The following is a 15,862-nucleotide window of genomic DNA, read 5'->3' on the forward strand; positions in this document are numbered from 1 at the left end:
TACCCGTACCGTACCGAGCCCTCATGGGTCGGGTGTGCCAGTGGAGAACCACCAGTACCCGTACCGAGCCCTCACGGGTCGGGTGTGCCAGTGGAGAACCACCCGTACCCATACCGTACCGAGCCCTCACGGGTCGGGTGTGCCAGTGGAGAACCACCCGTACCCATACCGTACCGAGCCCTCACGGGTCAGGTGTGCCAGTGGAGAACCACCAGTACCCGTACCGAGCCCTCACGGGTCAGGTGTGCCAGTGGAGAACCACCAGTACCCGTACCGAGCCCTCACGGGTCAGATGTGCCAGTGGAGAACCACCCGTACCCGTACCGTACCGAGCCCTCACGGGTCGGGTGTGCCAGTGGAGAACCACCAGTACCCGTACCGAGCCCTCACGGGTCGGATGTGCCAGTGGAGAACCACCCGTACCTGTACCGCACAGAGCGCTCACGGGTCGGGTGTGCCAGTGGAGAACCACCCGTACCAGTACTGTACCGAGCCCTCACGGGTCGGGTGTGCCAGTGGAGAACCACCCATACCAGTACTGTACCGAGCCCTCACGGGTCGGGTGTGCCAGTGGAGAACCACCCATACCCGTACCGTACCGAGCCCTCACGGGTCGGGTGTGCCAGTGGAGAACCACCAGTACCCGTACCGAGCCCTCACGGGTCGGATGTGCCAGTGGAGAACCACCCATACCCGTACCGAGCCCTCACGGGTCGGATGTGCCAGTGGAGAACCACCCGTACCCGTACCAAGCCCTCACGGGTCGGATGTGCCAGTGGAGAACCACCCATACCCGTACCGTACCGAGCCCTCACGGGTCAGATGTGCCAGTGGAGAAGGAGTATATGACTATTCATCACATTCTTACTTGTTTTAGCAAAGTATACTGCATTTATAATCAATTACTGTCGCAAACATTAAACACTAACAAAATAAAATATTATAATTTTTACCAGACTAACAAGCCATTACCTGTATTACCACATGGTCCAAAATGTTCTCTGAAACTGTTCTTTATTTGTTATTGCTCACAAATGCTCTGTACAGTAGTATGCAAATATATGTGAACTTATGTGGAGGTGGTCATTGAAAGACTTTAGACAAAGGGATCTATTTACACACACAACCTGTTAATCTTAAACAAGCTCTTCTAACATCACCCTGGTTGCAATGTAATAATCTATTATGAGGATTCTGAAACATTTAGCAATTCAGAATAATGCAAACACTGCTAAAATGGGGCCTTTTAACATTAGAGTTTCCAAACCACATAACACAAATATACCAGGTCAATATTGCATTATCTTGCGTATACAGTATGCTGTTACATCTAGCAGATGTCATTTATAAAGATGAGGAATACAGATTTTGCAGATTATGCATTGCCTCAAACAATGTAAATCAGGGCCAGACATAGTCTTGTCTGTGTTTTGCAGTACGTGGTGCAGAAACTCTCTTAATAATACTAAAATACTGGCATTGGTTTTAGAGCATGTCTTGCCCATGCTGGCTCTGGTCAGTGGGGAAATACCTAAGCACTAAGGAATTGGGAATGTTGGGAACCACAGCTATACAGTTAGTAGGGTGTGCCAATACTTGTAATTTCAGAGTAACTGCCTTTAAGAAGTATTTATTGGCAATCAAAACACACCTATGTATTATTGTGTTGATTTCAAAACAAGAATAGCTGCCCTCCCCTCACCTTTACAACACAGTGCCAATCAATGGAAATTCTGACTGGAAGCGAGTTTTCCATCTCATCTGGGACACTGACATTGTTACTGCCGTACTGCTGCACTGAGGCTGTAAACTAAAAATATGTGGCAAAACCAGAAAATGCAGCCGATTTGTCACATAAACGTTACCACTGTATAAACTGGGACATGTATTCCTTTGTCAAGTTTTATCAGAAATAACACCTTGACCAGGACTACAATCCCACAATTCTGCAGAGATGACTAATTTCTAAGGAAACTAAGAAAAGTAAAAAAAAAAAAAAAGAAATCATATCAAAACAATAAAAGAAAGGTAAGACAAATACTCTCTTATAAAATTTAAATAAGTTTGTTAGTTTGATCACAACATGTTCTATGTTAAATAATACTGTCTGATTGTTATAGATTGGTATTCAATAATTGTGTAAACAAGGGAAATCTTGGGGTTGCACTGTTTTATTCAATTTACTTAAACCTAACAACTTCAATTTTCTTAAAGGCAATTACTCAGAAACTAGTAGTGGCACACCCCCTATCAGTTACACATACAGTACATATTTTATACAGCAGAGAAGCCAAAAGATTATGTTTAGACACATTCATTGTGAAACTGATTTCACTTGACTAACCACACTAAGAAATGATTTGCTTTAGCATGCCTACTCCTAATCTGATTTTCACATTTTTGTGTCAGTGTCTATAGATACACTACCATGAGTAGATATAACAGGATTGGAGAAATGCCTGGATTTAAGAAACCCAGGCAACAAGTGACTGTACATATAAACAGAATCAGACACAAGGCTCAACTCAGTAACATTTGGAACTTCCTTAACAGGGAAATACTGTACAGGAATCTAAATCTACTAATGATGCAATTACAATGTCTGCTTGCAAACCAGGTCGTTAAAGGCTGCATCTACATGAGGCCCAAACGTGTGGCCGACTACAAAGGGCAAGTCTGCAACAGTTGCCTTCAGAGCATCAGTATACTTGGCGTTAGCCATCCAAACTTGTCGACGAATGGCTACTGAACATGCCATTGCCCTACCAGAGAGCTCAGCCTGATGAGAGGACAGCTGGAGACTGAACTGGGCGATAAGTTTCAGTTCATTCAAGACTGCCTGCAAGCGTGGTGCAGGTGCTTCGCCAGTGATCTCATCAAGCAGTCGTGTCTGATAATCTGACAGGTACCTGAGATAGTTTGCAGTCCTGGCCAGCATTCCAGCAGTTTGGTACACTCGTTCTGCAAGCGCCTCTGTGAACCGCCACTGCTTTGTAGGGACAGGAGCCTCTTTACTATCTGTTGGCTTCACAGCCTGAAAGATTGCAGACATGAGCCCACTCACCTGAGGCATTCTGTCATAGGCAGGAGCCTGGCATTCATGCAAGCTGTACATCTTAGAATGGACCTCCTTGAAGGGTCGGGATGAAGCTGGGTTTGACCATGTGCTCTGTACCAGGTTTTCGAACTCCGGTACCATGGTTGGATCTGGTGCTGTCAATCTTCCTGGTACTGCCGGGAAATCAATTCCCAGGTATTCAGCTGCGCGACAGATCAGGCTTTGCAAGTCATCTGCCAAAAGAAGTTCTTGCATGGAAGGGGTAACATCCGGGAGCAGAGAAGCATCTTCACTATCACCATTATCTTCATCGTCCCCCTCTTCCTCAATATCATAGCCAGACACAATTGAAATGGGATCCTCCTCAATTTTCACAGTAATTGTGTCAGAATCCATTGACGCAGTGGATCCTGACCAATCCTTGCACGTCGGCTCAGCTTCTAGTCTGAAGGTATCGTCATGTGCAAAATCTGTATCCTGGGTTGAGCCCAAGGATTGTGTTTGCATCACAGAAGGTGCAGACAGGAACTTTTTTTGCTTTTTCTCAAGGGCTTCGACTCGTTGTTCCATAGAGTCACGCTGCGCCTGCATGGACTGCTGTAGTGCTTGCAGCTGCAAGTGCATGACATCCAGCAGCTGCTCTCGCTGCTTCTTTAGCATGTCAGAGAACCGGGCCAAGAGCCGGGAGCTGTTCTCTTTCTTAGGGGAGAAGCAGTCTGACGAGCTGGAATAAGAAGTATAGGAGGAGGAGGGGGAGTTAGAGCGGGCATGACTAAGTCCATGAGACCGCCTGGCGTGCTGGGATTGCCTAAAGTGTCTAGATCGACGTTCTGACGAGTGCCTCCTCTTGTGGGAGCCTCTATGCGAATGGCTTTTAGAGCCAGAATTACTGGAGTGCCGTTCTGTCCCTGTATTATTCTCCCTTTTTGGTTCTTGGACTGGTGCCACGTGTTGCATGGAAGACGTGGAAGCAGGTGAACGAATTGTGAACACCATGGGGATTGTGGATGATTGTGGTGTCAGTGTGGATGTGGCGGTGGATAGAGAAGAGAACAGCACCATGGAGGGCTGACTGGGTGCATCTGTCTGCAGGCTTTTCTTCATCACTGTTGGTAAAGTGACCTTGGCCGGTGTACTCACCACAGGCTTTAAAGGTTTAGGGTCAGGAGGGATAGTCTTCTTATCACTAGTCATCTGGTTTAGGAACTTTCGTACCTTAGACAGGCGCTTGTGGCATGCACGCCGCTGAAACTTGGCACAGTGAGGGCACTTGCCACGTTCCGACACAGATGTCTTGGCATGTTCCAAACCCAGGCAGTGCATGCAGCTGCCATGAGAATCAGTAGAAGCGTACCTGTGCTTGCCACAAGCGCACAAGATAAACCCACGGGGAGATGCATTTTCCATGTCTTCAAAGTAGCAGCAGAACACAGTTAAAAACCACCTGCGAGGGATGGGCGTCCTCTAGCTCTCCTCTGTGTGTCCCTCTCTCCACAGTCACACAAGGCTGGAGAAGATGAATGGAGCGCCGTTTTCTCCTGGAATGACAGACAGAATTAAAAACACAACCAGCAGGGAGAAAGACAAGAATCGATGGCTGACAGAAGAATAATAATACAAGCAGGTTCACTTACCAATCCTACTGGCTTGGGGAGAAAAGGAATTGAGAAATACTGAAGAATTCTCATCATTTTACCATGGCCTGCCAGGGTACCAAGACCAGTGCATATTTCTATTTAATTTCTTACACAGCTTACCCCCCCAAAACCTCTTGTTTTAGTTAGTATCATTATTCTGTACAGTCTGAACTTGTGCTCGGCCACATACTTAAATACTGAAACAAACTGTTTGGAATACACAGTATTTGAAAAAAGGTGTGCATTTGTATTTTATTTCTAATGTACTGATTCTATCCCAGTGTCAAAGCTCCCTGGACCAATATCTTTAATTGTCTTTTCAAATACAGTGACAAGTACGATAGTAACATGCTACCTGGGCCCCTCCATATATCCCAAGACTCGCAATTACTTGTGTTAAAGAATGTCCTAAACACGTTTTATTCGATAAGCGGTTCTATGGGTAGAAGTACAAATGTACATTTGATATACATATGTACAAGACAAATGTACCTCCCTAGATTTTACTACGGCCAATAATACGTACTAATTAATCTCCTAACCAAGTTCCATACATACAGAAGCCTCTACATTACAAGAAGAATATGAAATGGGATATAGTGCCTCCACTATAGCCCCATCTCAAGAGATACACACCCCAGCAGGGATGAGAAAACACTTCATTTGTACAATGTTACATCTTGATAACCACGAGTATTTGAGTACAGCCTTCAATACAATCTGCAGAATCACTATTCGTGAACATGGCATTTTAAGAGAATACTTTATGAATAAATCCTTTGAATACGTGGTGCTAATTGAATGGAGGTACAGTATAGTATTCCTAATATTTATAGAAATCATGAAATGTTTTATTTCAATGTTTTATTGTAGCAAATGTGCATGCCGAGAACCGTTACCTGCACAGGGCTGATCACAGATGATAAAGAAAATGCACAATGAACCAGAACTGAAGGTACCCGTGCTGTTCGGTTCAAGCAGATCTACCACTGTAATTGTAAGTAGCAAAATGACTCCTGCATACGGTTTATTTAACACATACAAATAATAATAATAATAATAATAATAATAATAATAATAATAATAAAGTTAAATATGATGTTGCAGTTTTAATAGACGTTTTTTGTAGTTGAATTTTGTAGCTGCAGTGGGGTGTTTACACTGTAGTCACACAGACCACACTGCGCTTCGTTTTGAAGTGCTGACCCTTATGTGAAATAGATGTTACTTTCTTACCTGTGCCGTATAGCTTAGGGTTCTCTCCTCGGAAACACACCAAAGCCGCAAAATCCGATTCCCAAACCTGACTGTAAAGATGCAAGCCTTATAATTTGATTTTCCATGCACTCACTTTTGCACACACACCACTCATGTGGGGAATGCGCCTGGAACAATGTTGATGTTTTTTCTTTTGCTGAATACGTCATGTAATGCGACCAGGGTGTGCTGTGGAACGCCATGTTAATGAGGGCAACGTGTTTGTAGTTTGAAGTTCAATACGATAATATAAATTCCAATCCAATTGAATGTATGCCTCATTTTATTTGACTTAATATTAAGCAAGCAAGGTAATAGTCCATAAGATACAATTCTCTCTAGGTTTTGTTTCATTTTACTTATTTACGACACATAACAGATCAAGAAAAGTCCTATAAAATAGAGGAACGCAGCACTTTTAATGGACAGGTACATGCAGCGGTCCAGATAAACGTCCTTCCAATTACTGATATCAGTAATGTTGATATCAGTACTAACATTTTAGATAACAATTCTTAGTATTATTTTTTTATATTTTTTTTATTTTTTTTGCATTGTAACGGTGGACACACACGGAACGCTGTTCTGCGTCTGTGTTGTGTTGCGGGACTGTTCAAAAGGCGCACTGGACCTGTGAATATCTCCCGTTGGACGGAGCTGGAAGCAGAGTTGCCAATTGGGCTTTTTTTTTTTTTTTATTGAGAGTCGCTTTAATTTTTTGAAAGTCTCGGGGTTTTTTTGTAAAATGGTTGTAGAGGTAGTTTTGGTGATTGACTGGTGTCAATGTATATGCATGTCATTAGAAAAAAATATGGAATTTGTATAAACACCCCCACTCCCCCTCTGAAATGGGTTGGGCTTTTTTTCCTTGTGAGACTTGACAACACAGGCTGAAAGCGGTGCTAAGAGTTTGCAACCTGGCCCGCGAAGTCACCGTAGACTGCCATGTGTAGCACACGGGATCCAGGAGCTTGCAACAGCCGCAGAGTTTGCTCCCCAAAGAGTTACACTGGCGCGACTGCAACGGCAGTGACCCGTCTTCAGCACAGCTAGGCGATTCGGGTTCAGGGGACTGAGGGGTGCACCTGACCAGCAGCGCCTAATAAAGTACTGCTGTTTGAAACCACGTCCCTGCTTCACCACTCTGGATTATAGCGGGTTCGCAACAGTATTATGAAGATTCGTGTTCAAAAGCACTACATTGTACACTTGTCTACCAGTGATTTACGGAATCGTGATTACATGCAATTTATTGTAGGAAATATCTGATTTAATTTCTACCTTTAAATATCTTTCCTTATGAAATATTACCGTGGTAAATTTGCATTTTCCCCATGGTTATACTTTGCATTTACAATACTTTACCAGTTTGCTATTTTTTTTAATATGATATACAATACCTATCTTGGCTATACACCTATATTTAACTGTGCCTTATTACACCTACTATGCTTTATTCGGGAGTGAAATTCTGCCGGTGTGGTGTTATTTTGCGGTACTCATTAAAACGTGGTACATCGGTGTAGTGCGTTTACCTGGGCATGCGCCAAACAAGGAAACGCCCATCTGAACGGGGTACGATGTACTTATCTTGCTAGACCCAACATTCTCCAGCCACATTCTCACTTGTTTTCTGGCAAGCAGAATTTTAACCCCCTCCCTGCCAACCCTGTATTCACACATAAATAAACAATTAGGGCTTTCGCCCTTCCACAGTATTACTTTATGAACATGTGTTTTTTGCCAAATTTGTTTATTGTGTAGGAACCAAATTACCAGGGATTAAAAACACACCAAAAAAAAAAAAAATACACAATAGAGCATGGTAATTAATCTACACTTAAACACAACAGAGGCGCACACATAATATATTATTGTAGGATAAATAATATGTAAAATACAATAAATAACAGGGATATGTGTTCTAATCCAAGGCTATCATTGTAGAATGGCAAGGTCCTGTTGTAGGTGCGTACCCAGGGTCTGGAAGGTATAGCGATGACTTCAGAGAATACTATGGAGATTAAAATGGTCAAGTCAAGTAAACAGTTTTTAAAGAGTAGTGCCTGATACTTTATTACCAATGTGCATTGTTTGACTTGGACCTTTTTGTATCATTTTTGTACAGCGCAGTTTTTTTTTATTCAACTTTTTTTTTCCAACATCCTTTTTTTAGGATATCTGAAACAAAACTCCCTCTCTACAGCAGTTACTGCATAGTATAATATTTCTTAATACATATCATTGAAGGTTTAACTTCAGTGTTATATTACGATTCATGACTGAGTGATACATGCAGAGGGTCCAAAGCTTTCAGTATTTTCTGCTTCTTTGTTTATGGTGAATTGTTTGTATTTGATCAGTTTTTTAAAGGCTTATTTTGTATTACAAAATGTTTCATGTGCCGAAATGTATATATTTTAAAAGTATTTATTCATTGGCACAAATTGTCTCAATTTTTTTAATGTTTACACCTGCACTTTTTTTCTTGAGAATGTCATCCCTGCTTTTACTACTAGAAACTCTGACAGTGGGTTGATAAGTATCTTATAATGACTTGAGAACATAAGAAAGTTTGTTGCATGTATGAATGTCTACCGAGTAAAAATTGTGCAAATACCCGTTTTAGATGATATCTTAATTTATAAGCATGTTTGGCTGCTATCCAGAGAGATCTGGCTAAATCCTAATCATGCTGTTGATCTTGTGAAAACAGAAGTGTGTATGCAAGGCCTTTTTTATTTTTTATTTTGTTTTAGTCCATGGTGTCTATTTAAAGCACCCTGTGGCCCCAACAGCTCCCAGAATTAAGACCTAAAAGTACATCTAGTACCCCAGAGCGTAACCATTAACCTGCCCCCTGCAACACTGCCCCTTGTGGATACATCTAAACAAAGAGGAGATTGTAGTGTAATACAGCAGCAATGTATCTCCCTTGAACCACCTCCTTCATCTCTTTCCTAGTATGGCATGTTGAACTGTACTTAATGCTGTAGGTAAAGATAGGCTCCATCAAAACGCTCATTATATCCCTTATTAAAGTTTACCATAGTAAAAGCATGGCAAAGCATAATAAAGCTTAATGAAAACACAGTACAGCATAGATAAGCATCGTAAAGCCTAGAGAGGTATGCCATATTAAAAAACATGGCAATCCTTATTAATCCATGTTAAAGGCATACTAAATCATGGGAAAAGCATGGGAAAACTGCTAAACTACCATGCAAATCTACAGTGGTAAACTTTTATAAGCATAGTAGCAAGCCCAAGCTTTACTTTTATAAGGCATAGCAGCAAGGCCAAGCTTTACTTTTATGGAATGGCTCAACAATGTGTTACAGAGTTCCTTTCAGAGCACATGTGGGAGGTGTCCTTCACATGGATATTCACCATCAGAGGTACATAACCTGGAGATTCAACCTTGAGAGAGAGAGAGAGAGAGAGAGTTACTACCAACTGAGATTCCCCGCACAGTACAATATTCGACATTAAATTCTATCATATGCTGTGCTTACTATGCCACAGGCTAATGCCATTAATACAGATTGTATAGCCATTGCTAATAGTATATAATGCATTATTTGAGATGCAAGCCTTTGGATTGGTAATACTTGGAATAAGGCTATTTACTAACCTCCAATGACAGTGCATGTAACCTGTAACATAACTCATTCAAACTCACCCTAAACATGTAGCTCCCTGGCTTTAATATCTTGTAGTATTCCCCAAGCTGGTTGGTTTTGTATGGCATCACGTCATCTCTACCCATGACCAGCACAGATGTGTTAGCAATGGGGTTTTGCTTGTCATCCAGGACTCTACCCTTTACCCCTGAGGGGAGATGAGAAAATAAAGATCAGTGGTAAGAGAGCTGCAGCGTGGCATCTGTAGTCCTGATGGATACTGTCCTTTTTTGTAGGAAATTACCTAGAAGATATACTGCAGATTGTTATTAAGGTGGCACTTCAAATTTCAGCCTTTTACTTTTGGAAGTCTGGGTTTAAATCCAGCATGCGACAAATGAGCGTGGTGATCTCAGTGGGACTCACAAGACCATGATACAATTCAGCACAGTCTCCCAGGTAGGAGCACAGGAGTGAATAGCAGTAGTGGCTCTTCAGGTCAGGATGGAGGTGCTCTGGTGGAGCTTTGTGGGATTGATCACATAACATGCCTGCTCAGTGCATGGTGGTCCACTGCCATTGTCGCTCACCTTTCATGAGCACGAAAACTAATCAAAAAAGTTTAGCTTTATGACCTGGATAAACCCTCCTGAGAGGCAACATCTCAGTGCTTTGCTGCTTTTTGAATCATTGTCATATCTTTATACAGATGTCGTTTTAACAAAAAACATTTCTTACATTTGAATAGCATTACAACTTTTTCATCAGGCCTTTTATCCTACCCTTTTGCTGTAGATTATTTCGGTCTCCAGACCTTCAACACTCCCCTTGTTGTAAGAGGAGTCTGGCTGCTTACCCAGGTGAACGTGTGTGATGAACTGTATCAGAGCCTTCTTGTTCTCTGCCCAATAGAACTGTAGCCGCTCTGCGGAGGGGTATTTGCAACAGGACACCTCTATGGTCAGCTCATAGCAGTGGGTCCAAATGTAACCATAGTCCTGCAAGCTTCCTGCAGGTAAAGGAAGGACATTTCAGTGAGTGAGTGTTGAACTGCAATGAGTCATGGGCAGTTCAAACATATATACAGTGTACAGAGACCTCTCCCATCTGCAGTCAGAACCAGTCTCTTACATTCCATGGTTGCCTCAAACAGATAATCACTAGGTTCTTATAGGGTTTGTTTTGTATTCAATATGATTTTTAAATAGCGTTTTGTTTCATTTGAAATTTTTTGCATAATTTTGGCATCCCTGAAAAAAATATGTGGAATGTGGCCAGACCTAAATTGATAATTGAATGCCAATTTGGGGCTGGCCAGCTGTAAAAAAAAAAAAAAAAAAAAAAAGCAGCTGAAAGCCACTTCCTTGGTTCTCCGTCTAAAATGAGTAGACTTTGTTAGGTTGAGAAGCTGCAGATTTGTCTAGTTTAGAGTACAGCCAATCAGGCCACCTTTTGTTTGTTAGCGTTGTTCTTCCAGTGTTTTGTTTTGCATTTTTTTTGTAAAACACCTCTTGTAAGCCGTGGCCCTGTTGAAGGATCAACACCACCCCAAGTGAGACCATGTTCGTAGCTTGTGGTGGTGCATAGTCGGCACTGTCACACTGTCAACCACAATCCCTCTGTCTCTCTCTCACAGCTGACTCGCAGCTGTGGAATCCCCTGCGAAGATCAACAATTTGGCACAGCCAGGATGCAAACCTGCGCTCCCCAGGTGGTGCGATCCACCCTGCACACTCGGGTAATCCTATTTTTAAATACACATAATTACTTAAGGTTTCTGCCCTTACCTATTAAGGTGTACCAACTAGCTCCATTCACCACTCCTCCTGGGAAGCTCATTTTACACTGGTTGCCTTTAAACATCCTCCTGTGGTTGATGGAATAGATGCTTGCCAAGTATCTAAACACATCATCATCTGGGGACTTTGTGTATCTACTTTTACCTGGGGCAAGAAAGGAACACAGGTTTGATCAAACGTCAATAGAAATCTATGCTGTGGAGATAACAGTGGCTACCTTTATTTTGAACAGGACACTCAGAGTTCTATTGTCTGACATGCTTTTTCAACTGCATTTAAAAGTACCTCCTCTAAATGTATTTATCTAAGTACATGTATTTATTTTGTAATCATTGTCAAAACTTTATACAGATGCCTTTTTAACCAAAACATTTATTGAAGCATTACAACTCTCACAATTGCTTTTATCCTACTTATCCTTTTGCTGTAGATTATTTAGCTCTCTGGACTTTGGGGTCTTTGATGATCGAGAAAGTGGCAAATCTAAATACAGCTTGTAAACCTGCAATATGTGGACCTTTTTTCTACTGTAATTCAATTGTATTTAGGACGTTAATAATGGGATCACAACTACAATTATAAATGCTAGCAGAACATAAGTAATAATGTCTCAGACAGTCAAAATCTAAAACGATTCCATTCACACAGGAGAGAAATAGTATTATTATTATTGTTATTTATTTCTTAACAGATGCCCTTTCCCAGGGCGACTTACAGTTGTATACAAAAAAAATAAATACATATCAAGAATTACAGTACAATTAAGAGCAAGATACAAAATACAATGACTTCAGTCCTAGTAAGAGCAAATACAAAACGCAGTATGATTTGATATGGGGACAGTTCAAGAGCAGTTACATCAGGGTTAGATACGAGTGCAGGTGAAATACAAAATACTACAGATTGGCGTAGGATTAAATACAGTAAAATAGGGAGCAGATAAGTGCAAGTTAAAGTGCATTAAAGGCAGAGTGCTATATAGTCCAGAAGGGAAGAGTTGAGTTTTACAGGTGTTGTCTGAAGAGGTGTGCCTTAAGGAGTATTGGAAAAGACACAAAACAAAACAAATAAAATACGTTATACAGGCAAATCTTTCAGACTAAAAGGACTACTGCAGTTTCCCATTATTTTTTGGTAAGAAATGCGGTCGTGTGGCCACAAACAGTGACGGACAAAGGCTTGTATGAAATATGAATATGAAAGTTAAGAGTCCATGTGTTGTGTGCTAATAAGGACACTAGAGCAAGCTGTGTAAGAATTCTAGGAATTGTTTTAGGCTGCAGCTTACTGAGCTTAAAGTAATTATAGCTAACAAAATTGCTCAATATATTTTCTCCACCATACACACCCATTCATTAAAGCAAACATGCATTTTCATTTTAAACATGATATCTGCTACTACTAAATCTATTTGCAAGCCATGCTTATAGACTGGCACTTCCTGGGTTATTTCACATGGAGGGTGCACAATTGATCTCACCCCTTCACTGGCTTCTTTCCTGTTACTAACCAATCGGCTGCTACCCCTTGACTGATATCCCTTCAGCCAGTATCATGCTTTGACCCAGAAGACACTGCTAGGGTAAATGACCCAGGAAGTAAAGCAGTAGCAGACTTCCTGGAAGGGAGGTCAAACAAACTGAGAATGTTCTTTAACTTAGGCTAGTACCAGATGTCTGTTTGAAAATAAAAAACATGTCTGCTGTAACATGTTTTTCTTTTCAAACTGCACTTTTGAGAGTTATGTAGTTAACAGCAGTGTGGGTCGCAGTTTGGAGTAGTGGCTAGGGCTCTGGACTCTTGACCAGAGGGTCGTGGGTTCAATCCCAGGTGGGGGACACTGCTGCTGTACCCTTGAGCAAGGTACTTTACCTAGATTGCTCCAGTAAAAACCCAACTGTATGAATGGGTAATTGTATGTAAAAAATAATGTGATATCTTGTAACAATTGTAAGTCACCCTGGATAAGGGCGTCGGCTAAGAAATAAATAATAATAATAATAATAACAGAAGTGCAAAATGGGTATTTATGGAATTATTCTGTTGGCTAACATGGATGAATGACTATTTGCATTGGCATTCCCAGTTCCTGAGTGTGTGAGGCTGCTTACCAGACATATTGTTGTCATAGGGGTAGGCTGCCACAACAGCACCCCCGTGCAGGTTGGCTGAGAGGACAAAGGTCTCCATGTCTGTCCAGCGCATCACCGCCAATGTCTCTGGCTCTATGGTGACCTGGTTAATGGAGAACAGGTCTGGGAAATTCCGGTTAAGATCCACACCATTCTTGTTATATCTGTTCAGAGGATTTATTTTGTTAAGTCCTTGTGTATAAATATACCCTGGCCACACTTTATTAGGACCTGTACCTAATAGTAATGTTGGTAGGCTATTCCAAGACATCGGTCATCATAGTGTATAAGCAATGGCAAAAAGAAGATAAAGTGATCGGGCAGAGGAAGGATGGTTAAAGAGGCGTGTCTGAATCCATCAACATCCCTCTAGACATTCCTTATAGAACCTTGTGTAGTCTGTGCCACGTTGTGTCAAGGCTGTGATCAGGACAACTGGTGGCAGAACCCAATATTAGTTACAAGTCTTAATGAAGTGTCTAGCCAGTGTATTCAAGTGATTGCAGCTAACAAAATAATTCCCGTTTTGCACTTCCAACAGCTGCACAGGTCTTAAATATGCAGTTTTGAAGGAAAGACATTTTATAGAAAACATTTTAATTTTAAAACATGATGTCTGGTATTACACAAGATTAAAGGAAATCTGTAACACTTGCACTTCCTGGGCAATTTCACTTTAGCAGTCTCTACTGGGCCATGTTACTGACTGAAAGCACGTCAGTCAATAGGAGGAGCTGCTTGGCTAATGAAAGGAAAGAAGCCAGGGCTGGAGACCAAGCAAGTGCAACGCTAACTGAAAGCAGGGCTAAGCAAACAGTGATTTCTTCAACCTAGTGTTGTACCAAACATCATGTTTTAAAGTGAAAATATGTATTTGCTAGAACATGTGCTTTCAAAACTGCACATTTGAGACCTATATACAGTAGTGAATGGATGCGCATGGTATTGAACTTCATTATCTCAAAGCCATATCTGATAAAGACGTGGATAGCCTTAAACAAGTGTAGCACCATGTCTCAAACCTGGACACACACAGTGCAATGAATGGAAGTGCACAATACGTAAGATTAATGGAATGAATGTTCTCTCTAAGTGCCATCCCTGGCTGCTATAGACACAGTTACCTCCCATCCACACCACTGCACGCCCCTGGCACAGACATCTCGAAGCCATCAGGGTTCATGCTGGGCAGGATGTGAATGCGGGTGTTGTTGACTAGGCTGGTGATGGTCTTCATTTTGCCGTATTGAGACACCAGCAGGTCAATTAAGTGAAGAAGCAGCTCTCGGCCCACTGGCTGTGGAGAGAAGAGATTGGCCGACACGCATCACCGACATGGTTACACAACATTTAGGGCATATGATTGAAAGCTCCTGTTGTTACCGAATGAGAAACAAACAACTTGAGAGTGCTTAAAAGCTTGAATTATACTACATAGCTGCTATTATACTACAACTGCAGCTTGATCACTGGAGTAAAACTGAGCTGCTGTACAGAATGTAGCATCAACTTTTAACTTCGTTAGCGTTGTCTTTTAAATATATGCATATTCCAAATTAAAGTATAAAAAACATGCGATTATATATATATATATATATATATATATATATATATATATATATATATATATATATATATATATATATATATATATATATCTCAACCAAATGAAATATACCTGGAATTAAACTTTAAGAATAGGGAGCTGTTACCAAATACTTTTTGATAAAAGGTTACACACTGCCTCGCCTTACCTTCACGGGACTGCCCTATGGAGTAGAGATGGGTTATGTGCGGGTAGGTTTTGCTCACCCAGTGCAGGTAGTGCTTCAGCTCAGCCTGGTGGTGGTATTGGAAGCACAGGCCAGATGCACCCTCATGGGCAAGGCAAAACCAAAACACAAGGAGCGAACACCACGTAACTAAATGCATACATGGGACAAACGGAAACCTGCTGGAGAAATACCGTACGTGTACACATTGCAGTAGGGTCTACTTTCAATACAGCACTGTGAAACGGAAAGGGAGTTCCGACTACCCTAAAGAAAGAATACTTTTGAATTAAAAAAAAAAAAAAAAAAATCAACCAAAAACGATAGCTAGCTCTCTCTCTCTCCAGTTACGTGTTTACAATCAAAAAATTACAATCGACGATAGGTTTTTAGTTGCCAGGACTACGGTGAACTATTTAATTTCACGCATGTTTACAGTGTTAGCTGTCAATAACTTATTGGAATTCATAAAGGTTTGTTTCAAGGTTGGTCAGGCAAAATTAGACTCATGGAGATACGTGTGCAGTTGTGATATACAATACGAACTTACCAACCACAGCAAAGCAAACAGGGTAGAACAAACC

General features: G+C 41.4%; 2 protein-coding genes across 2 annotated transcripts; both read right to left on the reverse strand.

Moving 5' to 3' along the window:
- Positions 1-138: 138 nt before the first annotated feature.
- LOC131697535 (uncharacterized) lies at positions 139-6,162 on the reverse strand. The gene is made up of 2 exons (XM_058987099.1): positions 5,932-6,162; positions 139-4,596 (listed from the first exon to the last, which is right to left on the reverse strand). Exon 2 carries the CDS (start codon positions 4,463-4,465, stop codon positions 2,594-2,596), a length of 1,872 nt encoding a protein of 623 aa, XP_058843082.1. The 5' UTR covers positions 4,466-4,596; positions 5,932-6,162; the 3' UTR covers positions 139-2,593.
- Positions 6,163-7,611: 1,449 nt separating this feature from the next.
- Positions 7,612-15,848, reverse strand: LOC131696583 (carboxypeptidase M-like). The gene is made up of 7 exons (XM_058987100.1): positions 15,261-15,848; positions 14,631-14,803; positions 13,486-13,670; positions 11,363-11,518; positions 10,432-10,584; positions 9,635-9,783; positions 7,612-9,372 (listed from the first exon to the last, which is right to left on the reverse strand). The coding sequence occupies exons 2-7, from the start codon at positions 14,741-14,743 to the stop codon at positions 9,277-9,279; spliced, it is 852 nt and encodes a 283-aa protein (XP_058843083.1). The 5' UTR covers positions 14,744-14,803; positions 15,261-15,848; the 3' UTR covers positions 7,612-9,276.
- Positions 15,849-15,862: the final 14 nt, after the last annotated feature.

The sequence above is a fragment of the Acipenser ruthenus genome, chromosome 15 (assembly GCF_902713425.1).
Source record: "Acipenser ruthenus chromosome 15, fAciRut3.2 maternal haplotype, whole genome shotgun sequence".
NCBI classification, from domain to species: domain Eukaryota; kingdom Metazoa; phylum Chordata; class Actinopteri; order Acipenseriformes; family Acipenseridae; genus Acipenser; species Acipenser ruthenus.